The 26947-nt window shown below is 47.4% G+C and overlaps 1 protein-coding gene across 1 annotated transcript in view; it reads right to left on the bottom strand.

Moving 5' to 3' along the window:
• The window catches only part of CYTH3 (cytohesin 3), a 99574-nt gene extending 78223 nt beyond the window's left edge, over positions 1-21351 (bottom strand). Inside the window, exon 1 of the mRNA XM_047089440.1 lies at positions 21239-21351. Coding sequence (XP_046945396.1) covers positions 21239-21275 — 37 coding nt within the window. The 5' untranslated portion in view covers positions 21276-21351. The remainder of the gene's footprint in view (positions 1-21238) is intronic.
• Positions 21352-26947: the final 5596 nt, after the last annotated feature.

Here is a 26947-nt window from a genome sequence, read left to right as displayed (position 1 = left end):
TTCTGTCCAGATTTATGATTGATAGTATTGTTACTGAATAACTGGGGTTTTTTTCCACTACGTATTTTCCCTTGCAAGAATTACTTACATTTGAATTTTTATCTGTGACCGAATTTATCATTTAGACTTACATTTACATTTAAATGACTTCAATTCAACATCAGTTATTTTGTATCACAACTTTTCCCTTCCAGAGTCATTCCCATTAATCTTTTAGAGGATTGGAATACACCTCTGAACAAGTTTTATTCACAAAAAAATCCACCGATGTTCTATCGGTGACACGTCACGGCTCACTGAAGTCCAAAGGCAGGGCAAACTCCCACCGAAGGCAAACTGCTGGATCCGGCCTCTCTGCCTTCAGAGAACCTCTTTCTGTTGCCTTCAAATTAACAACACTCAGCGTGGTTATTTCATTCTTGGTTACAGCCCTGCTCACAACCTCCAAAGTCTACACCTTGTATCCGCGGTCTTCTGGCAATGTCGCGGGCGAGCCTGAAACCATCCTGCGTTTTCCTTCTTTGTAAGGGTCCTTCCCTCTGCCCCTTCTGTTTGTACGTTACTCTAGTCTTGATATTTAAAAATTCCACCAGCAAACCACTTGCCCTTTTCCCCCTTTTATCTAATGCAGAATGATGAGCCTTTTCGACACAAATGCAGCTGGTATTCTTTTCCGGCTCAAAGGGACTTTTTCCCATGGTCTGACTACTGTTTCCATGATCTGTTTTCAGCAGCTTCTTCAGGAACAACACTTACCTACATCACAGCACCAATTAACTTTCTACGTTGTAAATGCTGCTCTCGGTGGATCCTAACGGGAGTTTTAAAGTTCTGCGAATGCATTTGGTACCATTACAAGTTTCTTCTCTTAGCTTGTGCATTTGGCTTTACCTGCCTCCCAACCAGCTAGCTCTCAGTTCCGGTGGCTGCCTTATCTCACCTGTCAGTCACTTAGGTCAGTCTTTCCCGAGTTTTATTAGAAACAGCACAAAGCAGATTCAACTCGAAATTTACTCCTAGTTTATACAATTAACCTTCCTCAAAATCATACTTTCCTCTGCCTCGAAAAGTATATTCCTCGCCCCCACCCCCACCCCATTTTACTCTGGCAACAGATTGTTGTATGGGGTTTGCTCTGTGTGTGTTTTTTTAATTTATTATTAAACAATGGTATCTAGGCCCAATTTCCCCCCAGAACAGAATGACTGGCTCTCCGTAGGACGCTGTTGAGTTTGGTGTGTTTGCTCAGCTCTAAGTAAGCTTGTCGGGGGAGGGCTGACCATTCACACTGGGAACTTCAAGCCTGCAAGTCTGCTTCTCTGTGAAGCAACCGGGTTTGGTTCTGGGATCTCATTTCTGTGTAAGATTCTCCGTCTGGCGTGGCTTCTGCTCCAGACAGATGGAGTGCTGCCCCCTGCACCAGGGAGGATGGCTGCAGAGCCAGGGAGGAGCCCAGGAGGAGCGCTGCGGGATCTGGGCACATGGAGGCCGCACGTGTCCTCGGCCGCCCCGGGTCCCTGGTCCCAGACACTGGTGCTGCGGAGGGGCAAACCCAGCCCCCCACTTCCTCTGCCCGCTGCACGTCACCAGGCCTCCCTGCCGCCCCCCTCCCCACCCCCGCCGCTCCCCCAAGGCGGCAGAGCCCACAGCACGGCCTCGCACACTGCTCGAGACCCTGCCCGAGACCCTGCCCTCAGGAGTCAGTGATGAGTCAGCCCCAGTCCCATTCACCCTGTTCAGTGTTCCCAGGTTCCTTCTGCTCAGTCCCCTGCAGTTGGGACTGTGACTGGAGGGGGGAGGGCTGGGGCGGGCCGCATCACCCCTACAGGTCTCCCGGGATCACGTTTCAGGTTCTATTTCAGAATTCTGGTTCTTCTGTGGTCAGCCATTCGTCCTATAAAAATGTGGCACTAAGTCTCCTCCCTCATGCTGTGGAGTTTGGGTTTTTTTTTTTCCATTTGCCTGGAGGTTCTTGTGGTCTGCGCATATTTAAAGAGGAGCTGTGGCTGGTTGTGTGGCTTCCTCTAGTGTTGCAGAAGGTTCCTTTTCTCACTAGATCCCTTCCTGAATGGGAAGGGCCCTTTTGTGCTGGTTCCCACGAGCAAGCCTGTCCACTGACAGGCTTCACTCCAGGAGGAAAGGCTGAGGAAATCACCTCCGTAAGACAGAGGACATAAGAAAGCTTTCCTTGGGGCGCAGACACACACCCAAGGAGCCCCAATCCTCCCCAGGCAGAGAACACAATCTCCGTAAAGAAATATTCGCCTAAAATGCTATCAACTGCCTGCCTGAAAACAAGGGATGGGGCGTCTGGGTGGCTCAGTCAGTTGAGCATCCAACTCTTGATTTTGCCTCAGGTCACGATCCCAGGGTCGTGACATCGAGCCCCGCATCAGGTCCCATGCTGGCCATGGAGCCTGCTTGAGATTTTCTTCCCCACCCCAAGCCCCTCCCCACTCACTCATGTGCGCTCTCTCTAAAAAACAAACAAACAAACAAGAAGGGAAAGGAGGACTGGGGGAGAGAACACTCAGGCCGGCAGCAATGACTTGGAACTCTCCAAGTCTATATAGCACGCGTCCACACTCGCCCACCCTCTGAGCTGCAACCCCAAGCAGAGCCCACCCCGCTGACTCTACACCCCGATTCTGCTTTATTTGCTGACTGGCTTCCAATTTCTCGTTTCTTCCTTAAGTCCATCTAACTCTCTTCTATTGACGGTGGCTTCCCAGAGTCTGCTGGCATTTCTCATGGCTTCCTGTCCTGTCGTGTGCTGGGAGGGGAACTGGGGGACTCGGGAGACCTTGTTCTCCTACATCCACTACTGGGCTCCCTCCTGGCAAAGCCTCACCAAACCCAAGAAATAGATCCTTCAGGCTTCTCTTAACAGATTTCAGGATGGCTGCCTGGGAAATCTGATTTCTTGAACGCATAGACCAGTCTTTAGAGAGTAAAAATTGTCTGCAGACAACATGGTTCTGCTTTCGATGCAACCGTGCAGGACTATAAAGTCGGGGCTTGCGACACAAGGATTCAATTCAGACCTTCCACAAATAATAAGGCTAAAAATCAACTTCAACTTTCCCAGCGGGAAGAAAACACATGCACATTAAAAACCTTGAACACAACACTCAAGCCTCAGATTCAACCACGTGACAGGTGAGCACTCTCTCCAGCCACTCCCAACGTGAAAACGGATCCCAGTGTCAGTGCCACGAGAAAAGTATAGGCTCTTTCTCCTGAATCATGCTACAACATGGATGAACCAACCAAGTGAAAGAAGCCAGACACACAAAGACACATACCATACGACTCCATTTACCTGGGTTGTTCAGAACAGGCACATCCATAGACACATGGATTCCTGGTGGCCAGTGCAGGGAGAACACCTGCTAATGGGGACAGGATTTCCTTCCGAGGTGATAAAAATGTTCTAAGGGCGCCTGGCTGGTTCTGTCGGTAGAGCTTGCAACTCTTGATCATTGAGTTGGGAGTTCGAGCCCTGTGCTGGGTGTAGAGATTACTTAAAAATAAAATCTTTAAAGGGGCACCATGTTGGGTGGCTCAGTTGGTTGAGTGTCCCCCTCGATTTCGGCTCAGGTCATGAGCCCAGGGTCATGAAGCTTGCTTAAGATTCTCTCTCTCAAAAAAAAAAAAAAAAAAAAAGATTCTCCTTCTTCTGCCCCTCTGCCCCACTCCCTCCCTCCCCCAAATAAGTAAATAAGATCTTTTTTAAAAATGTTCTGGGGCGCCTGGGTGGCGCAGTCGGTTAAGCGTCCGACTTCAGCCAGGTCACGATCTCGCGGTCCGTGAGTTCGAGCCCCGCGTCAGGCTCTGGGCTGATGGCTCAGAGCCTGGAGCCTGTTTCCGATTCTGTGTCTCCCTCTCTCTCTGCCCCTCCCCCGTTCATGCTCTGTCTCTCTCTGTCCCAAAAATAAATAAACGTTGAAAAAAAAAATAAAAAATAAAATAAAAATGTTCTAAAATCAGGGGGTGGTGGCTGCACAACCTTGTGAATATACGAAATCCCACTGAAATGCATGCGTTAAAAGGGTTGACTACTACGTTATGTGAACTACAGCTCAATTTTTAACAAAAGAATGAGTACTTTATCACCAAATAGGTCCCAAGGTTCGCAATCCCTGACTCCCATAATACCTTGGTTAGATCAAACATTACTTCAAGAATATAAGGGCCTCTGATACCATACACAGCAGCAAGCCAAATCATTTATAAATCTAAGAAGCTACCAGACTATTCTTAAGTTAAAAAAAAAAAAAAAAGGAAAAGAGTAAAAATGAGGCAGGACAGAGGTACAGGAGCAGTGTGGGAAGTTTGTTGAATGGTTACAAAAATGTTCCTTTCAGTGGGAGGCATAGAGGAGTAATTTGTGAGAACCCAGAAGACTGAGCCCACCTAGTGTAAAGGATTCTTCAAAATATCGTTCACGCCGGCCCAGATACAGCAGTGATCTGAGAAAGAGAACAAGGTTTTTTTTAAATGTGTTCAGTGGTCCTCATTTATTACATCCACTAACTTGTCACTGGTTTGCTTTTTCCTATAAAGTTTCAACAGCCTTAGGGCACTGAACAGCATTTTTGTGCTGAATAATAAATCTGTTTATTGCGGATGCCCAGAACCACAGAGATGTAAAGAGACCATCTAAAAATAGAGTATGGCATTTCAAGGAAACCTGTTCACAAAATCAAATCTAAAAAGAGCAACTCAGAAAACTACCACAGGACTGCATAATTTCTTCACAGGCAGCCCTGGTCTCAAATAGCCCCCAAACAGGATGTCTGGCTACAATTAGAAGAAATCGGAGAAATCTGACCTCCTTAACATAAAAAAAAAAAAAAAAAAAAAAAAAGGAAAAATAAAAAAAGAAAAACAAAATGCTTGAGACACACAAGTATGTGAAAATCACTGGTCTTATGATAATTACACTTATCACAAAAGCTATTTTGAAACATATAATCCACCTTCAGCGACAGGGTGATGATATGTACTTGGTCCTCGTAAGACAGAGCTGATCAAAGACACAAAACTTTTAGAGTAATTACATCGAGGCAGACCTGCCAATTTGAGATTTAATTTGACTGAACTGCTGATTCCACACTTACTTGCTCTCTGGTCAAGGTGCTGCCCAACAGACCTAAGGAGAGCGAGCTCCGCTCCCTTCTGCAGACCGCTGCCACCCCTGCGCCAGCTGGAACCGTGTCCTGCCCGCCGAGCCCCTGCCCTGTGTCACACCAGGGGGGTTGGGTGTCTGGGTTCATGAGGCTACTCTTTCTGCCTCCCCCTGAAAACAAGACTCAGCCTCGCAGATACTCTCTGGTTACACGGCTGTACATGTAATATGATTAAGAAGAAAACCTAAAACACCTACTCAACTAGCCACAAACAAAGTGAGTACTTCAGGGTGGAATCTGAATCAGCCGTCTGAAAGGGAGACTCCTAGATCCTGTCGCTGTTTCTTGAATACTTTTATGGAGTGTCATTTTTTTTCCCACCCTGCCCTTTTCCTTTACTGAATTTTCATACAATGAGTTCGCTATGACCATCACCGGATATACTAACAACAACAAGTTACAGCTGGATCCTGTATTAGTCTCAGCTGCGGCCAAAGTTAAAAAATGTTTAAAGCCTAAAAAAAAAAAAAAAAAAAGTTTAAAGCCTATAGGAAAGGGGGAGAAGGGGGAAGAGAAAAAGGGGGCAGGAGAAGGGGGGGAGAAGAAGGGTGGGGAGGAGGGGGGACTCATTCCTAAGAGATTTCAGGTTTGTTCTTCATCCGAGAACCTGGCAGCAAAAGCTTCTCTTTTGTAATATGTAAATAAAGTTTGTCTTACTAAATTTTCCAATTCTGAAGCTCGTTTCTTTATAAAGCCATGGCCACATATTAAAATAAAATTCTTAATCACCTCCATATGAGGGCAGGTCTAACAAACCACTGTGTATGTTTGTCCAAGTTCACCCACGCACATATTCCATTGACATCTGAGCCGCTTAGTAACTCCTTTCGGTTACCAATCTAATCCACATTTACCAAAGAACAAGAAAAATGAATGTGACTTTGACCTTGAATCAAATAGATGACTTTAACGTATTGAGAAAAATGACATTAAAGAAACCAAAACACTTCTCTCTCCTGTTTATACATGTAACCTGGATTATAGGATGCAAATGATACTAGGAAACCGTTGCAGGCACTCCAGAAGTCACCATCACCCCCCAAAAAAATTGTTTTAAAGACTGAGAAAACGTGAGGCGCCTGGATGGTTCAGTCTGTTGAGCATCAGACCCTTGATTTCGGCTCACGTCTTGATCTCAGGACTGTGGGATCGAGCCCCACAATGGGTACCATGCTGAGCCTGGAGCCTGCTTGGCATTCATTCTCTCTCTTGCCCTTTCCTCTGCCCCTCTCCCCTGTTGACAGTCACTCACTCTCTTTATCTCTCCAAAAAAAAACATTGAGAAGACATAAGTAAATGCAAGGTATGAACCCTGATCAGAGCCTAGATAGGTAAGAAAAATAGATATGAAACACTTTGGGAAAGCAGAATTTGGACTGTGTGTGTAAGGATATCACAGAATTACTGTTGATTCTCTGCAGTGTGGCAGGGGCGTGGAGAGTGTCCTCAGGAGATCAATGCCGAAGTATTTAGGGATTAATCATTATGATGTATGTAACTTACTTTCAAGTGATCCACCCCTCCCTGGCCCCCCTCCCCAAAAAACCCTGTAATTTGTATTAGAGATAAAGCAAATGCAGCAAAATTTTAGCAACTGGTGAATTAAGGTGACAGCTATATGGGTATTCATTCAACTTTTCTGTAGACTTGAAATTTTTCAAAATGCAAAGCTGGGGGAGGGAAGATACAATCATCGCATTGCCGGTTATCTGCTATTCCTAAACCGGAATACAGCAGCTCTTTCACTCTGCTGAGTACATAATTGCGGGCAGGGGGCCTCCTATGTCGATGACCACGTTTCAAATGCCTGACTGTTTGGGATTTTTGACAGATTCTTCACTAAAGAATTTCACTTGGGTTTTTTTCATGTCCGTTTCACATACAAGAAGGAAGACTGAAGCTTAAGGAGATTATACACACAGACTCGAGGCTAGAAGTATTGGAGCTGCATGTACTTACTTAAAAAATATGTCAACAACAATCAGTTCTACTGGTTAAACAAACTTCTGTATGTGTACACAAAGCAGAGACACAAATTCTCAGAACCAACCATTAACATCACACACAGCTGGCTATTTTCTGCCCTGAAATATCCTCCAGCGGCTGAGCTGACATAGCAAACGGGCAGAAATTCTGCAATGTTAATTCACTTAATTAATTAGACCACAAGGGGGAGGGGGCCCTCCAGTCCCACAGGACGGAGATTATCTGGGGAGCAATGACTGCATGATCCACCCCAACAAAGTCAGCCGCAAAGAAGCGAGGCTGAGAACAAGGGAGGCTGCCCAGCACAGAAAGGTCCCAGGCTTCCAGATTCCACTAAGTGGAGAATAACGTACTCTGGGTGGAGGGAGGGAGGGAGGGAGGGATGGACATTAGCAGAAAAAGCTTCAGTGAAACATGCAGCAACAGCCTTCTAAAATTAAACGTTTATAGTAAAAGCCAGGCTCCCTTCTCCAGCATTGGGGGAAGATGTTCAGGTTAGTATTACCACCCAGGCTTGGCCATTAATCTCTTGAACCAGTGAAAGCTGAAACAGCCTTGACTGTCATTAACAACTTTTTAAGGAAATGACTCCCCCGTCAAATCTGTTCCTCAAATTCCCAGATGAAACCGTGGAAGCCAAGCTCATGTGATTAGAGAACTCCGATGATGGTCTCCCCAAGAGGACATGCCAGCCACGGGCTCGGCTACGGGCAGGCCTGCACCATGCCTGCAGGTGGCTGGAGGGACCGGGGCGGTCGGCTTTGGCCTCTCCCTCAAGAGTGGGACTGGGTCTCACCCGGCCCCAAACCTTCACAGATAAAATGCAAGAGGGAGATAAAGTTGCTAACGCGAAAGCAGCCTTGAACACCCCTGAAAGAGACAGTCGCTATCATCTTGACATGCAGGACAGTCTGCTCTTGGCCAGGATCTTAATACCTGATGGGAAGACAAAGCGAGAAGGCCCCCGGCTCCTCCTCAGTAGAGGAAAAAGGGTGGAGGCAGCACGGGAGGCAGAGGAGACTTCAATCCTGAAGCCAAATGTCTAAGCAGCAGAACCCAGGGGAAATAGCTCAGCTTATGTTCTTTCCAGATTACTAAAAAAAAAAAAAAAAAAAAAAAAAAAAAAAAAATTAGTCATGTTCTTCATGTCCAGCCAAATGACTGGGCATCTGTGAGGCAGAAGAAGCGCGGGGGTGCCGCACGAGCGTGGGACACGCACTGGACTGCGCTCCTCGCCACGAGAAGGCCCACAGAGAGGAAGCGCTAAAGCCCTCGGAGACCAAGGCGACCACACGAAGGAGGGAAGAAGGCATCTGACTTTCTTCCGTAAAAATAAAAAATGCCACAGTAACCATCTGACTAGCATACAGCTTCGCCACTGTTTCAAATGAAAAAGCAAATTTGGAGACATGTTACTTTGGGGACCCACGAGACGCTCTGCGACCCCCAAGAGCAGGCCACACTTGAGAAGAACGCTTATCCAGTATGAAGATCCCTTCCGCACCGGCCGCGAAAGGCACCGTTTTCTTCTCAGGATGCGCCGTGCTCTCAGAAGCGCGGTCACAGGCTGAGAAACGTCTACAACCGCTCGTCCTGCCCACACTTGGGAAGTGCAGCCTCACCGTGTGAACAGGCCAAATGCTTCCAAGTCACTGAAACCCTCCAATTTTCCCATACTCTAACACAAACAAAAATGAATTCGTTTGTCTGTCTCAATTCAAAAAAATTTTAATTCAATTACTGAAACTTGGAAAAGGACATTCCTGATCATTTTATTTCCTCTCTGCTAAGAACTAAAAGGAAGTCCTGTCTTCTAACGGAATATTAAATGGCCAACGTCTGCCACTTTGGATTGCTGCACGGTTAAAAATGTTTGCGTTAAAATAAATGTTACAAGGAAGTGCCACATGCAACTATTAACGGATTCATGAGCACGTGAAAATACATTTTGTTTTATTAAAAGTAGGAGAACGTATCAATCTCGAAAAGAAAACGTAACCCAGCTCGGTTCTTCAAGTGGTAAGTACATATGCTTGATGAATACCTATGGAAGAGAAGAGGTTTCCTCTCGCACTCCATGGGGATGAGGTCCTTGCTGTGTGGATAAGACAACTGACCTGTCTGCTGCCACAGCCAGTGTCTGGCAAGATGCCTGTACTCCTGACAGAACGCTTCTCAGCCATGTAAACAAGAAGGGCATTTATCGTCCCGCGTGACAGGAAGTGTGGACACAGGGAGGCTCCGGGTGGGGGACATTCGGCAGCTCAACCACATCCTCAAGGAGCCAGCTGGTCACCCTCAGCGTGTGGACGGACATCAGGAACATCATGAATGGAAGCTGACTACCCAACAGGCCAACAAAGTCCATTCAAAGACAAGGAACCGTCTTCCGTATTTTTCCAAGAAAGAAGAAACCTTTCCAAGAAGTCCCCCCGCAAACTGCCCTTCACAGCTTACTGGCCAGACCTGCTTACGCTCCCTTCCTCCAGTCGATGAGAAGGAAAAAGGGATTTCCTTCCCTGGTTTATGGCTTTTAAGTTCCACTCTCTAGTGGCCATAAGGTCCCCTTCCCTAGGAGTTGATATCATAACAGATCAGACACCCACAGCCACCAACTGAGCAGCAAAGGGCCACAGAGAAATGAGCCAGGTGATCATTCCTTCCCCTGCCCCTCAAAGTACCTACACCCTATTTTATGGTTTAAAATCAAAGGTTGTTACTTGCAAGTTACATTTTATAGAAAGGAAAGAAATATCCAATTTTTGTTTCTTTTCTAAATACATCATCCACCCTAACACTTAAATCAATTACAGAAATAGCTAAATAGTCACGGCTTTAATGAACCCTCCTATTATCAAATTGTGGTTTTAAAGAACCTCGAGAATGTAAAATAATAAATGCAACCCAGATGTTCACTGAAAAAATGAAAACAAGATTGTTTTTACTTCATAGCAACCAGTAGGTCAACCCATTTCCTCCTTCAGAGAATTCTCAGAGGACCACAAACTCCACTCAAAGACCATGTGTTTCATATGTATCTGTCCACAGAAAAAGGAAACTCTGCTGTCCAAAATAAACGGAGAATATTATATGTTCCCATGAAAGTGAATTAGAAAACTGCAGTAAGGCTGGGTCTACACACAGCCAAACATCTGGATGAAACTGGGGGGAAAAAAATCACTAATTACCTAGATATTGGGAAATATTTTTCAATCATCATTAAAATGTCCAGTTTTATAGCAAACTGCTTTTATTTATTAATTAGAGGAATCAGTTTTTCAAAAAGAAGAGTACAGTAATTAAAAATAACCCTGCTGAGAGTTTAGGACCGGAACTTATTTTCCACGATTTGAACAGAGCTCCTCGTGACCGGCAAAAACGAAGTCAGCCGGAAGAGCGAATTTGCTCTGTGAAAGCAAATCACCCAATCTTCGTGGACAACTAACGTGACCCAGGTGGGTCTAGTATTTACCAAACACTGAAAGATAGATTTATCCCAAATAAACACGTGCTGAATTGTCTGCAACCAAGCTGTAACACCCTACAGAACCTGATGTCTGTCGTACCAAGTCAAATGGGGAGCTGACTACACAGTGCTGAGAAGCTTGATTAACTTCAAAAATCAGGAAGGAGAGTCACGTATTTTCTACTCTCATCAAAGGGACTTATTCTTCTCCCACAACTGCAGAGTAGTTCTATCATGCGCAGTGTTTGATAAAACCTATCTTCCCAAGTTTCAATAGTCCCATCTCACAGGTTGATCAACCTGCTTCCTAAAGGATGTGCCAATAATCCCTTTCAGAGCTAATACGTCTCTCCCAAAGTTACTCTAAGAGTGTGACCATGCCACCTGCTATGTTAACTCACCTGGTATGAGTTGCTGTGGGTCCTCCATCAAAATGATTTACTCAAGAGAAGTTTCATGGCAAAACACACGGGCACCCCTCTCCCTCGCCAAGCCCCAGCCCTCCGGCCACTCTCATCCCCGGGGCAAACCTCCACTCGCAGGCGCGGCACCGGCTCTTCCTAAAGCAAGCAAACATCTTTCCCGGTCCTTCCTCTGCCTGCCCCCTGCCTGTCCCCCAGTCCAGGGGACACTTCTCCATCCTCATTTAAGTGTACCTCTCAGGGGCATTCAATGCGGCTGACCACTCTCGCTTCCGACAACACCACTCCCCCCTCTACTTCTGCAACACCGCACAACCCCCAAGGACCCCAAGGACCCCCCCCCCCCCAACGCCACTGGCTACGCTTTCCAGGTCTCCTTTCCTGGGCTGTCCCCAGTCCTGGGACTTTCTCCTTTCTCTCAGCTCTCTCCCACGAGTGATCTCGTTCATCTGGTCCCACTAACTAAAGGGCGCTGAAGTCTTCCCAAGGTTCATCTCCCACCCAGTCAGGTCCTCCAAGCAGCGGACTCTCACAGCCACCTCCACTGGGACTTCTCACTACCGAGTCCGATTCTAAACACCAAAACTGAACTCCTGAGACGCCGCTTCCAGTAAAGGCTGACTAGTTTGTAACTGACAAACCCATCTGCCAAGAACAACCGAAAGAGCTGAACAAATTATAAGAAACAACTGAGTGAAGGTATCGGATAGCTACCAAATGCAGTGAGGACTCAGGAGGCCAGGATCCCAGAGGTAAGTGCAGAGAGGGGAGCCCAAAATCCGGGCCACTTTTCTCCTGGAGAGGTTTGCCAATTCACTGTAGAAGCAGAGAGGCCAAAACGCTAAGCAGAAACAAGTGGTGGAGAATGTGAGTGGGCCGGCATGGCCTCCGGCAGTCTTAGGGGTGGGGGGGAGAGCTCAGGGGCTGCCAGGTAAGAGGAGCCCAGTAAACAGCCCAGGCCTTCGGGCGGGTGGGGACCGCCAAAGAGCTACCCCAGGAGGGGGGCAAACCAGAAGCAGAGCAATCCTCACAATTCTAAAGTGGTATTTCCCTGCCTTAACTGCCTGCCAGAAGCCTCCCTTGAGGAAAATTGCCAGAGTCTACAAGCTTTCACACACATGGTCTACAATTACCAGGTATGTCTAGAGTCACGACCACATGACTGAAAACCAAGGGGAGAACAGACAACGGAATACACTCACAAGCTATCCAAATACTGACATTATCAGACGGGGACCTTATAATAACCGTGATTAATACAACAAAGAAATTAGTTTACAAGATGAGAATTTTCAGCAGAAAATTGGGAATCTGAAAAAAAGAATCAAGAAAACTGAAGAAGGCAGTCACTGAAAGAAATTGAGAACTCAAGACATGGTTTCAGTGCGGGTTGGAGATGAGGGAAGGATTATTTGTATTTTGGGTTACAGGTCAGAAGAATATACATGGAGTGAACCACAGACCCATAATGCGGACAAGAACACAGAAAAGAGAGAGTCAGTCACACAGGTCATGATGAAAAGGTGGAGTCCCAGAAGGAGAGATGGGGAATGCAGCCAAAGGAATGAATGGAGAGATAATGAGCACCAATTCTCCAAATCTAAGGTAAAATTAAGTCTGGTCACGGCACCACCAAAAAGCAGAACCGCCACCAGCCCCGACAAGGATAGTTTTAAGGAAAACCACATCTGGACACATCACAGTGACAGCTGAAAATGAAAGGCAAAGAGAAGAATCTGAAAAGCAGCCAAAGTGGGGATGGGGGAGGGATTACCTTCAAAAGAACAAGACAGATACAGCTGATTTCTCAGCAGAATCCATGGAAGCCAGAGGCAATGAAGTGGCACGTCGAAACACTGCAAGAAATTAACTTGATAAACTACAACTGTACACCCGGTGAAAATATCCTCCCGAAGCCAGGCCAAAGTAATGTCATTTTTGACAAAAAAAAAAGCAAAAAAAAACCCCCAAAAACCCTCCAGATGGCTTTCTCCTAGCCCCGCCTCCCCGGACCTCCCCTTCTCCGGTGGCAGCAGCACCACCTTGTCACACAGGCCAGAATCTGGAAGTCCTCTCTGCCTCCTGCGCCTCTGACCTCCCAACTGTCGGCACATCCATCCGATTCTCCAAAGAACATCTCATCACTGGTAACGCGATGCACTGTTTCTTCCTCAGGAGGCAGGCCAACGTTTAAAAGTCTGATAAATGCCCAGAGTGGAGGAGAATGCCCCCTGTGAGAAAGCAATCTGTCAGCAGGCAAGGAAACCAAAAGGAAGCCTATGCCCCGTGTGCACAATCTGGAGCTACGCTCTAGAAAAACTCCCCCAAGTCTGGAAAAGGAGACAAGCCCAGGAGTTCACCTGTGTGTGGTTTACAACGACAATGTAAAATCCTATCCGGACGATAGGATACCATTTTTATAATTTTCTTTTTTTTTTTATTTTTTTTTTAAAATTTTTTTTTTTTTCAACATTTATTTATTTTTGGGACAGAGAGAGACAGAGCATGAACGGGGGAGGGGCAGAGAGAGAGGGAGACACAGAATCGGAAACAGGCTCCAGGCTCTGAGCCATCAGCCCAGAGCCCGACGCGGGGCTCGAACTCACGGACCGCAAGATCGTGACCTGGCTGAAGTCGGACGCTTAACCGACTGCGCCACCCAGGCGCCCCCATTTTTATAATTTTCTTAAACAAACCAAGAAGAGATCTTAACCTTGTTTATGGACATACACCTATATGCGAAAGGAGGAAAACCACACCACAGGACCCACAGCTAATCCACACCTGCCCGTAGAAAATCCACAAGGGAGGAGGGGTGGAGGACCAAGAATAATTTAAAAGGTGATATTCCCTGAAGGTCTGTGTACCGTGTTCCAGGTCTTGGAGTATGGTCGCAGGTGAAGGCAGACAATATTCCTGCTCTCATGGAACTTAGAGTCTACGAGAGAAGAGGCAAACGGTGTACAAATATGGAATAGGTACAGGGTGGTAAGTGTTAAGAAGCCGGGAAAGGGTAACAACAGGGGTTATTTCAGACAGGCTGGTGAACGAAGGCCTCTGTGGCAGGGAGACATGTGGACAGAAACCTGGATGAAGGGGCCCTGGGTGGATCAGTCGGTGGAGCGTCTGACTCCTGATTTTGGCTCAGGTCATGATCTCACGGTTCTTGAGTTCGAGCCCTGCGTCTGGCTCTGTGCTGATGGCATGGAACTTGCTTGGGATTCTCTCTCTCAAAATAAATAAACTTACAAAGAAAGAAAAAGAAACCTGGATGAAGCCAGTAAGCAGGAAGCAGATACCTCAGTGAAAACCACTATGGAAACAGCAAGTGCAAAGGCACCGAGGCAGGGTGTGCCTGGTACGTTCCCGGAAGATCAAGGAGACCAGTGTGGTAACAAGCGTGGGGGAAATGTCAAAGACACAGCAAGGGATGAGAGCAGGGGCCAAGGACAGCCCTCAAGAAAACAATGTTTTTTTATGTTTTTAAAGGGTTATTTAAAGAAAGAAAAGAAAGAAAGAAAAGAAAAAAGGAAAGGAAAGGAAAGGAAAGGAAAGGAAAGGAAAGGAAAGGAAAGGAAAGGAAAGGAAAGGAAAGGAAAGGAAAGGAAAGGAGAGGAAAGGAAGAAAGAAAGAAAGAAAAGGAAAGAAAGAAAAAAAAGAAAGGAAGAAAAGGAAGAGAAGAAAGAGAAAAAGAAAGAAAGAAAGAAAGAAAGAAAGAAAGAAAGAAAGAAAGAAAGAGAAAGACAGACAGATGGGCACCTGGGTTGCTCAGTGGGTTGAACATCCAACTTTGGCTCAGGTCATGATCTCACGGTTAGTGGGTTTGAGCCTTGTGCTAACAGCTCGGAGCCTGGATCCTGCTTCGGGTTCTGTGTCTCCCCTCTCTCTGCCCGTCCCCTGCTCGCACTGTCTCTCTCTCTCTCAAAAATAAACTAACATTAAAAACAAAAAAGCAAAAAATTTGTGACTGTATGTGGCATACAAAGCCAAAAATATTTACTACCTGGCCCTCTTACAGAAAAAGCTCGCAGCCCCCTGGACCGATAGGCCCTGTGGGCCACAGGAAGGCCTTTCAAGACAGGGTTCTAGCCTGATGACAGTACAGACTCAGAGAGGGGGTGACATGACCTGTCTTAAGGGATCGCTGTTGGACACGGATGACAAGAGGGAGAACATCTGAGGCTAAGGCAAGAGAAGCCAAGGAGGGCACCAACCAACAATCAAAAAGAACAGTGTTGCCACATGCAGGGATGGAGATTTACCCGTAATGCTGGAATTACTATTACTTTCTTACAAAAGACCTAGAACAATGTCACAGAACATTAACAGCTACTCTGTTAACTCTGAGTAACGGGAACATGAGTGTTTCACTGTTTCCCCTACTTTTCTGTGTCTTTATAGACATCCATCTTATCTCTTTCCCTTCACCTCTGCCTCGGCTGCCCAATCCCCACGCCTCTGCGACTCCCCGGAGCACCTGCCCAGCTCCTACTCCCGGACACCCTCCCCTCCTCCAACCCATTCTCCACTTGGTGGCCAGGAAAACTCTCCTTAAAAGGGCAGGGGGTGCAATGGTGAGCCATGTGGCTTCTGGGGCCGGAACACGTGGACTCGAATCTCTGCCCCACCTCTTACTATAGCTGTGACATCCAATGCAAGTCGGTTAGCTTCCCCACACCTCTGGTTTCCATTTCCATCTGTAAATGGTGGGTAATGTTAAGCGTCTAACAGGGTTACCGCGAACATTAAGTTAAGATACAATAAAGCACACAGGACGGAGCCCCAACAGCCGAGAGCATTATGTAAACATCGGCTAAAATTATTGAAACAGAAGTCAAATATCACTGCCCTGTTTAAAATCTTGCATTGGCTTCGTGAATCCCTTACCTCCTGAAGCCACTCCTTCCAGCCCCGCCCCCGGCACTCTTCCTCCCAAAGGCTTCCCCTGCCTCTCCCCCCAAGTCCCTCCACCCCTGATGATTTCCTTCAACACATTCAGCATAACTTGTGATTATTTTATGTGTCTGTTTACCTTTCCTGTCTGTCTCCCATCTAAACAAAAGCTCTGGGAATGCAGGAAATTCATCTGCCTTATTCACCGCTACTCAACCTTGTGCCAGGAGCAGTGCCTGGCATTTTGGTAGAGGCGCTATCACTATCCGTTGAATAAGCGTTCAAGAACCCACTCTAAGCATACTCTGAAAACACCCATCATGTCACCTCTTAAACATTAAAAGACCAGTAATTTCCTGTGCCTTGACTGGAAATATAGATAGCATATTTTATAACTTGCTACATTTAAATCATTTTTTTCTTTCTTTTTTTATATAAAAATACTTCAGGACACCTCAGTGACTCAGTTGGTGAAGCAGCCAACTTTTGATTTCAGCTCAGGTCATGACCTCACGGTCATGGTTTGATCCCTCCATCAAACTCTGCTTAAGAGTCTCTCCCTCTTCCTCTCCCCTGCCTTCACTCTAGCTCTCTCAAAACAAAACAAAACAAAACAAAAAAACCCTCTCAAAAAGGATGTTTTCTTACCAGCGTACTATTTTTCTGTGTGAAATGGCTTTCCAATTTTGGAAGAAGCAGAAATAAACTTTTTTGAATTTCAAAAAAATAAAAAGGCACAGAGCGACGGCTCCACTGCACCTTCATTCTCCACCTGCTCAGTTCCCATTGCCCTCCCCCAACAGGGAAACCTAATTCTTGGTTCCTTATTTAACCTTTCCGAGAATTTTCGCACATACACAAACACTTCCGAAAAAAAGAGAAGAGAAGAGAAGAGAAGAGAAGAGAAGAGAAGAGAAGAGAAGAGAAGAGAAGAGAAGAAAAGAAAAGAAAAAAGATGGTAGCCTACAAAGCACACTTTCCTGCACTTTGTTTTTGTAACTTAGCATTTTGGAGATCTTTCCAGATCAATTCATAAAGTGGTTCCTCGTTCCTTCCTACAACTTCATTCACCATCTGGGTATGAGATTTACCCGATGAGTCTCCTGTGGATAACCTGGGTTATTTCTCATCTTTTACTACCACCAACAATGCAGCAAATAATCGTGTACCTACAGCATCTCCAACATGCACAAATATACCTGCAGATTAAATTCCTCGAACTGTTACTGCTTGTTCAAAGGATCTGCACACTTGCAATTGTTTACAAAGCTGCTGCTGCCCAACATTGCTGCATCTATTGGGATGCATCCAGAGAAACAGAAGAAGGCCCTCTAGGGATCTCAAGTGGAGGACGTGTCATACAAGGAGTTGGTTACATGCGTGATGCAAAAGCTGAGAAGTCACACGGAAAATGGTAAGACAACCAGAGACCGCAAGAGCAAGAAGCTGATGCCACCTCTAAGTTGGAGGACCAAACGGAGGAGGGATTTCCAAAGCTCAGGGAAATGGGCAGGCGCTGGAGGCAAAAGGAGACCGTGCAACGGCCACAGAGACGGTCTGAGGCCAAACGTAAGGAGGAGAGAACCTGGCTTCCCCCTTCCTGTAGCCATCCATCTCTCCCACCACCCACCAGAGGCTCCCACCACCCAAACCTAGCTGCAAGCCAGCTGACCCAAAGGTCTGGGAAATGTTGCCTGCAGGGGTGACTCTCTCCGCAGGGGAAGGGCAAGCAATGGACCTGAGCCAACAGGACCCAGGCTGTCTCTGTAACTAATTTACCCTCCCACCGCCAACAGATGGTTTCAAAGGTGGGGGGTCCTTGCTTGGCTGACAGGTGAAAGGTGGGTTCTCAGCCTGGTCTTAACCTGTATTTATTTCATTATGAGTGAGGCGGAGCACCTTCTCACGTGAAACACACGCTTATAATCCTCATCTACACTGACTGGGGGTGGGGAGGGGAAAACCAGCAAAGTCCTTCACGTCATCTGCCACAGATGGTCCATTCGGGAACATCAATCAGGCACATTCCCAAACTGAGTTAAGATGGTGGCAAGGAGCCAAACTAGCCAGTCACCTGCCAAATAGAGGCAAATCTCAAGAGCTGTTCTAGAAAAACCGAAAGGCAATAAAGCCCCGAAGGAATTAAAAATACCTTAACTGCACTCTGGGCACACTGTAAGTAACAATGTGTTCTTGTAATCTTGTAACCAACCCCCCAACGGGTTCCTCCTTAGAACTGCCCTCCAACCATTCAGATCACCACCCTCTCCCCTTATCTTCCACGGAAAGAACAAATACTACTACCCTGGACAAAAATTCAACTTATAAAAATAGCAAGTAAGAATCATTTTTTAAAGTCTCTTAGCCGGGGCGCCTGGGTGGCGCAGTCGGTTAAGCGTCCGACTTCAGCCAGGTCACGATCTCGCGGTCCGTGAGTTCGAGCCCCGCGTCAGGCTCTGGGCTGATGGCTCGGAGCCTGGAGCCTGCTTCCGATTCTGTGTCTCCCTCTCTGCCCCTCCCCCGTTCATGCTCTGTCTCTCTCTGTCCCAAAAATAAATAAACGTTGAAAAAAAAAAAATTAAAAAAAAAAAATAAATAAAGTCTCTTAGCCCTACAAACACATTAGCAAAAAAAAAAAAAAAAAAAAAAAGCTCTTAAATGATCTCTCCTGCCTGTGTAACTGCCATTTGCACAGATTATTTACCTTATCTTGTAAACAAGTTGTAGCTGACTTCCCCATGTAGGGTTCAAAGTTCTCTACTCTAAAAATATGTACACAAAAGTTATGTTTTACGACTGGCTGGCAAACGACTGGCAACTGAAATTATTCTCTTTCGAAGGGCTGAACTTTATTTTTAAAAACGTGAATTTTAGGGGCACCTGGCTGGCTCAGTCGGAAGAGCATGCGACTCTTGATCTCAGAGTGGTGAGTTCGAGCCCCACGTTGGGTGTAGCAATTAAACATCTTTTTTTTTTTTTTTAACATGAGCTTTAAAGCAAAGAATTTTTTTTTTATCTAAATGGCAGTAATAACTGTAAAGAACTTTAAAGAGGTATATTAACTTCAAAACCTCCCCAAATAGTCAAATACAAGCACATCAAATGTGTATCATAATTGCTATACAATGATTCTTATTTCAAAACTCTAAGGCTTTCATTTACCCAAAAACATATTTATTCTAAGACTGCCAAATTTATTTTTAAGTGTCTCCTATAATTCAAAGAAGATAATAAACCTTATCAGTAAAGGTTAAAAGTTATTTTCCGGCACCTACCATGCTGCTGGGCATTTTAGTAGACAAATAAACAACTGGTCATTGACAATTGTTCTAGTGGATTAAATGGTACGTTAAAAGCAATCACACCCTTTTCCCAATGCACAGGTTTTTTTTATAAGGTTTTTCTTCAATTCGAATTTGAAAGTAATGCATATCATTCCAGAAACTTGGAAAACAGAAAAACGTTACATTCACATTACATTACGTTGCTTCCACCAGGACATATAAAGCAACTGCTTGTTTCTAATGGTTCTAACATTTCATCAATAAACTTCCCATAATTTACCTCACCTTCCTCCTATCGGGCATTGCCATTTCCGATTTTCTACTACTACGAATAGTATCACGCACATCTTTGAGCATGACATTTTTGAAAACCTCTCTCCTGGGAATACAATCTGGAAATCAGTAGCCCAGAGAAAGTTTTAAGACTTTTGATACTTAATAACATCCTTTGCTACAGTACTCAAGATCTGTAAACCGCTGGGCCACGCTGACTTCCTTTTCTAATCTTTATGTCTGCTTTTACCTTGAAACCGTCTCCATGTCTTTATTCACAGGAGTCGGAAACGCCTTCCAAACAAAAATCGCCAAGCCGGCTGCCTACCTTGACTCTGATGTCAAATGCTTAAACGTGACGCCTGTTTACTCTGTAAAAGGGAAAAACTGCTGTATGCCTGTTGTGTTACCCAAGTTGTGACAGGCAGGAGGCAGGGGATCTGGGGAGAATCCATCGCTTAGACTCTTCAGGCACACAGCCTGGCTTGTAGGAGGCTCTGCAACTCGGCTCCTTCTTTCCACAGCACTTTCTTTCGAAAAACAACACACCCACTCGACGCCACAGTGCTATCCCTAGCTTTAACTATGAGAACTGAATTCGACAAATGCCACCAAGCCTGCCAGCTTCCCACGATCACAGCCGCATCGCTTCTTGGGGCACAAACCTCTCGGGCAGCAGTTACAGTCTTAGAAGGCACCTTGATTCACCAACCACTTCAACCTGAAAGCGCTCGAGACTGCTGATTCTCACAGGCGGCTGCAGCCTGTAATTAAGTTTTTTTTTTTCTCAAAACCCTCCCTTATTACAAGGGGTTCTGAAGATCCCGTCTGTCGGCATCAAGGAGATCTTCAGCCAAAGTAGAGAGAACCTCAACTTCGGGTGTGCCTGCAAGACAGGGGTGGTAACCCCTCCGCTTTCCAAACCAACGACCCCACTCCACACACGCGCGTAAATGCAGCTTCACGGGCATGATTCGCAGCATGACACGACAGTAATTTGCACGCCACTAAGTCATCCACAACAATTGCAAATTAACTGGGCGTCAGGCACACAACCCGGCTCTTGCTGCTCTCACCTGAGCGCGGGATGCCCCGGGCTTCTTTGGGGGGCTTAACCCGGAACGTCCCCCAGTTCATAAAATGCCTGTGCCCCGGCTGCCCACTCCTCGTTGAAGCCTCCTCACGCACCACTTGTGACCTAAAGCCCGGCACACGGGCACACGGCTTTCAACCTTGTCCCTCCACCCGCCCCTCTTGGACCCCGAGGATCCCCAATTCGGAACTTTCCCCTCCCCATTTCTCGGGGATACCCCGCTTCCCACCACCTGGGAAGAGACACCGAAGGGTGGGGGGGGGGGGGTCAGCCTCCTGCGGTCGGGCTCCGGAGGGCGTGAACGCCCTTGGCGACGAGAGGCGGGGAAGGTCGCCCCCAAGGTCCCCCGCCCCGGGAGGCAACCCCCGCGCCCTGCCCGAGCCCCCGGGCCACCCCGGCCGCCAGCGACCCCGGCCTCGCCCCGGACCCCCGCTCGGGCTCGGAGGCGACCCCGCCGGCCCCCCTCCGCTGGGCCCCGGGCCGACCCGCCGCGGGCCTCGCCTGTCGCCAGCCGGCACGGGCGCTGCCCGGACCCCCGACCCCGGACCCGCCGCCCCGCTCCCGTCCGGCGCGCCCGCGACCCCCGCCCCAGGCCGCCAGCCCGGGCCGGCCACACCTCCGACACTCACCGCCGCCGCCCTCACCGCCGCCGCCGTCTTCGTCCATGTTGAGGCCGCTCCCGCTGCCGGCGAGCCCGGAGCCGCGGGCGAGGGGCCGCGGGCGGTGGGCGCCGCGGGTGCGGAGCGCGCGTGCGGCCGGGCGGCTCCAGCAGCGCGCGCGCCGGGTCGCGGCCCGGGCCTCCTCCGGCCGGGCGGGGCGCTCTCCGCTCGGCGCGCCGTCACGTGACGCGCAGGCCCCGCCCCCGGGCGCGGTGGGCGGGCCCCGGGACCGCGCGGCTCCGCCCGCGGGAACGCGCCCGGCCCCTCCCGGACTGCGCGGCGCGGTCCCGGCTGGGCTGAGACGCGACTCTGGGCGGCGGGGGAGAGGGCCCGGGAAGCAGCGACCCCTGCTGCGCCCTCCCCCGCCTTCGCGCGGCCTGGGGACGCGCGTGGGGTCCCGGGCGCGGGATGCCACTTCTACAGACCCCGGCGCCGAGGGTCCTCCTCGCACGTGCGCTCCGGAAAAAAAAAGCTCAAGAAACGCACACATTCAAAAGTCTGGCCTCGCCCCTTGGGCCCCGCGGCATTTCCGAGTAACCGGCTTTCTGATGCATAATGAAGACGTTTCTTTGCTGGCGACGAGCGCACTTTAAAATTAGCAGAGTGTAAGGCTGGACCCCAAACCCGCACACCTGGGTCCCACCCTCAGCTGGGGGCTGGCCCGGCTGGCTGGCCTCAGATGCTCTCGCACTGTCTCTCCAGTCTCCCTTGGAGAGCTGCCAGCTGCCCTGGATTTATGATGCAGAAGGAGCTCTGAATTCAATTTCCCGTGGGCACAGCCAGGGTCCTAGGCGCAGGCCTCCTGGGCAGAAGGCTTCAGCTCGGCCTGCCCCAGATCTGTGGCTCTCCTTTCTCCGTCCACGTCTTGCTTCCAGTAACTCCCCTGAAGCATTGAACGTGCGCCCTCCCTAGCCTTTCTGTTCATTTCGCTTGAACCAAATTGCATTAAAGAAAAGGAAACACTGTAATGGAGGAGATAATTCATCTCTAATATCATTTTCCAGCAACGATTTTATATTTACAAATGGCCTGTTTCCTTCCGCTGTCATTTATCAAAATGGAAAGTTTTCACCTTTTTGTTCAAGGTTGTGGGATGATTCCAGAGTGCAATCTCCCAATAACCTCGGGAATTAGACACCCAGCGTTCCTGTGCTTCTGCAGTGACCGCGCACAGTTCTGGGTGTCCCGAGATGGACGTTTAAGTCCCAGCCTACAGACGCGGCTTCCTGATCATGTCCCTGTCAGCTCGGTTATCTTGAAGATAACAGTATGGTTACTGAGAAAAATGACAGCACACTTTGAACTTGATAATGTAATATGTGGAGCTTACTCAAAGATACTATCAATTATAACAGCTTTTAAATGTCAAATTCCTCATTCTTTAGGTTTCTTAACATGTGATCCAAGGTGCTTCCCTCAAAGTTTGAATCTGAAAATTGCTCTCTGATGTCCATCTAAGACAACTTCCATCAGAATAAAGCGTGGCCCAGTTATCTGTAAGTGGAATGTTAGATTATCCCCACAGTTCAGCCAGAGCCTCCATTTTGACAAAGCCTGCAAAAATGTTGGGGCAATAAAGGCTTAGGATGTCATTTCCGTTGTCGTTTGTTTTTAGTTTATTTATTTTTGAGAGAGAGAGAGAGAGAGACAACAGGGGAGGGGCAGAGAGAATGAATCCAAGCAGGCTCCGCACGATCAGCAAAGAGTCCGACTCAGGGCTCAAACTCACAGACCGTGAGATCATGATCTGAGCTGAAACCAATAGCTGGATGCTTAAATGACTGAGCCACCCAGGAGCCCCTCATTCCTGTTCTTGAAGGGAGAAATTAGAAGACTTCAAATTACTAACTAACGAAAAAAAGCTGTTTTTCAGTATCTCTTAAATCCCACCAAGATAGCATTTATCTAATCTGCACACATTCAGGTCGCCCCACATAGAGGAACATTAAGTATCCCAGTTACCCACTAAGATAGGCATTTGCTTTATGTCCAGCATGTGTGTGGTTTCATCAGAAGTTGAAAGCTTTATAAATGAATTTGTAAGAAAAACAATTTGTGCGGCAGACGGGGCTCCAAGATAACAAGTGTTAAACCTGAAACCCCGTTGCAATCCCTCAGTTAGACAATAAGTATTTAGGAACCTGCTGTAGTCCAAGCACTGTCCCAGGTGCTGGGAAGATGATGATGAAAAAGATCAATTCGGTCCCTGTCCTCAGGGGACTTAAGACCTGGAAGGATTACAGCCATTAGGCAAATAATTACACAAATAACTCTGAAATTGAATTTTGATGTCCTAGCCTATTTCCAGACTTTCTCACAGTGTTTGCTGTTTCCTGTGTATCAGCTTTGCAGCCTTGAAACTCCTTCAGACAGAGACTATAGTCTGTATTTATTCTGACTCCACGATCCACCGCAGGGCCTGGCCATGTCAGAGAAAGGGGGAAAGCAACAGCTTTTGTTACTGCTGCTGAATGAACAGGGCCATCCAAAGGAGGACACCTCTTGAAAACATGTTGAAACCCATTTATCAGCCCTCTGACCATTGCAGAAATAGTTTAAGAAATCAAGAATGTGCACATTCCGGAAAGGTCAGAGAACTTCTCCTTTGTACATCAATCTCCATCCTCCAAGTGGAAGTCTGTGAAACTGGACAGAAAGTGTCCTTTCCTAGCACTCAAGTCACAAGAGCCAAAACCCTGCCAAGGCCTGTGTCTTCCTGCTCAGCCGGAAAGAGGCTGCCTAGGCCGCCTGCATTACCGATGCATGCAGACCCTGCAAAGAAAAGCAGAGACGGCAGTGACTGTCAGCAGATGGGAACCTCAGCTAATCCGTTACATCTGCTCAGGGGTCTGGTCCAGTCCAGGGAAGGCGCCGCGCACACAGCAGCCAGCTCACTGTCAGCTCACGGTCACGGAAGGAAAATAATGCTTTCCGAAGTCTAATTTCATCTCAGAAAGAAAACATCTCGTTGGAATAGAGATGACCTTGTGCACATTAGCATTCCCCACTCTGCCCAGGCAACCAACAGGGTCTAAGTGTCAAGACACATCCTCATTAAATTTTCAAAAGCCCAGACATCATGTCCTTGATGGCTTCCGCCTCTCTTTCCAATTTTCAAAACAGTCCACCTTGGTCTTGTCCTCTCCCCTAGAATCCACACAACTGACAAAGGTTCCCTGGCCTCAACTTCCCAAGGGCAGCTCAATTCCTTTTAGACTGATTAGTAACTTGCATCTCTGCTGGAAAAGGCACTCGAATGTTGTGTTAACGGTAAACCCTGAAAAAAATAATTTGGCTACCGCTTCAAGCTATTTGTCTTTGGGTAGAAAGGCTTTATACCCACTCAAGGTGACATCGGTATGAAGAATTATCACACGCAAGGTGTCTTCTATAGTAATAAAGAACTGGGTTGTTTTTATCTAGCTCTTCATTTTTATAGTACGTCCCTGACCTACCAAAAAACAAAAATAACTTTTTTTTTTTAATTTAAAAAGGTCCCCTTTGGAAGTTGGTCAGAGTCTGCAGTGTGCAGCTTGAAGTCACAAGGAAACTCCACCCTGGGGTTCAGAGTGTACTAACGGACAAGAAAAGGGTGAAAATGACAAACATAAGTACATAGAACATCTGTCTGTGATCACGGTCCTCCAAATAGAAAGTGAGCTCCTAGCCAGCAGCTAAGTGACAGAACACACATCACTGAGTGCCATGTGACCCCCAGGGCCTACCTGTGTGCACGCAAATGGAATTCTGCACTTTGACGTATAAGGCCTTGAGTTCTGGTCATTTGTTGCCTTTGTGAAAAAGCCCCACAAAAACCCAGTAAGGTCGTTAGGTCTCGGCCGTGATGCATCACAGCACATCATGTCTTCTAACGGGATAATGTAGGCTCTAAAGTCAGATGGCCCAGGGGCTTCCATGTCTTGTCTGTGTGGCCTTGAACAGGTTGCTTCACATCTCTGTGCTCTACCTTCTGCATCTGAAACGGGACCACCACAAACTCTGCCCTGTATGTTCTGGGAGCTAGAACTACCTGCTACCGTATACAGGGCATGGTGCACAACAGGTGTCAGTCGATCCCCATCGTCACCAAGAACAGAAGTATAGTGGGCGCCTGGGTGGCTCAGTCAGTTAAGCGTCCGACTCTTGATTTCAGCTCGGGTCGTGATCTTGCAGTGGTGAGATCGAGCCCCGCTTCGGGCTCTGTGCTGGCAGCGCGGAGCCTGCTTGGGATTCTCTCTCTCCCTCTATCTCTGCCCCTCCCCCACTCATGCTTGCGTGCACTCTCTCTCACTCAGCAATAAATAAATCGACATTAAAAAAGAAGAAGAAGTATAAAGTTTCCTCACTCACTCATTCACAAGACCGGCAGAATCCGCGTAACGAGATGGGGAGGCAAAGCTGAATCTCAGTAAGGGCTCCCACTGTCACTGCCACCTTCTAGCTGCTGTCTTGTCCTTCACATCTGCCTTCTGGAATGTTCCTTGCCATACACTCCATGCCCTCTGCTTGTGAATTGTCCCACACCTCATAGCTGAACGGACCTCTAAAGAACTGGGTTCTCACAGCCACAGTCCCATATGTGCAGTGGTGTAAGGAATCTGGGGACTCCGTGCTCTTCCTGTGATGTCACTTCATTCATTCAACAACCCGTTTCTTAGCACCCCCACCAAGCAGGTCCCAGGGTTTCGACAGGAGCCAGCAGCCAATGACTTTTGATGACGGACGTGTCAGACCTCAGCACCCAGGGTGACTGTAACAGCCTTGGAAACCTTTACTCCACCCCCTGGCAGGGGGCAAAGGCTCTTTTTCTCATTGAGGGGGAGGGAAGGGAGGGTTAGGATCTTGTGTGCACACACACCACTCAAATACATCTCCCTCAATAACAGATTAGTCATATAAATTTAATCATTACAGATCTGCTGCTTGATCAATACAGTTTTAGCATTTAATACATGCTGTTAAAGTTTATCACTGCGGTGCCCTTGGGTGAACTGCTAGTGTTTTGTCTCTCTCTCTCTCTCTCTAAAAATAAATACATTAAAAAAATTCTTTTTTTTAAATAATGTAGTTTAGGGGCACCTGGGTGGCTCAGTCAGTTAAGCAACTGACTTCGGCTCAGGTCATGATCTCATGGTTCATGGGTTCAAGCCTCACACAGGGCTCTGTGCTGACAGCTCAAAAATAAATAAATAATAAAAACATTAAAAATTACAAAATAATGTTCTTCAGGGGCACCTGGGTGGCTCAATCGTTCCAACTCAAGCGTCCAACTCTTGATTTCCACTCAGGTCATGATCTCGTGGTTCATGAGTTCGAGCCCTGGGTCAGGCGTCATGCTGACTGCTGACAATATGAAGCCTGTTTGGGAGTCTTTCTCTCTCCCTCTGTCTCTCTGCCCCTCCCCTGCTCACATTGTCTCTCTCTATCTCAAAAATAAATGAACTTTAAAAAATTTATAAAAAATAAAATAATGTAATTTAGACAGACTTCTGATTCCAGAAAGATAAAAGTGTTTTTCTCTATTCCTCCCACTCAGTACAAGTCCATGGACATTGTATATGAACCAAACACAAGAAGACCCTGAAAGGAAACAAGGAGAGAGGGACTAGGCACCTTGGGACCCAAGGAGTGACATGATGGTGAGTTCCTTGGGTTTTCTTTCTTTCTTTTTTCCCCCCA

The sequence above is a fragment of the Lynx rufus genome, unplaced genomic scaffold, assembly GCF_022079265.1.
Source record: "Lynx rufus isolate CCGP_SWC_20201006 ecotype Redwood Valley unplaced genomic scaffold, mLynRuf1.p SCAF_27, whole genome shotgun sequence".
NCBI classification, from domain to species: domain Eukaryota; kingdom Metazoa; phylum Chordata; class Mammalia; order Carnivora; family Felidae; genus Lynx; species Lynx rufus.
Note: the sequence above shows the minus strand (reverse complement) of the source record. Positions and strands in the feature narration are given on the sequence as shown.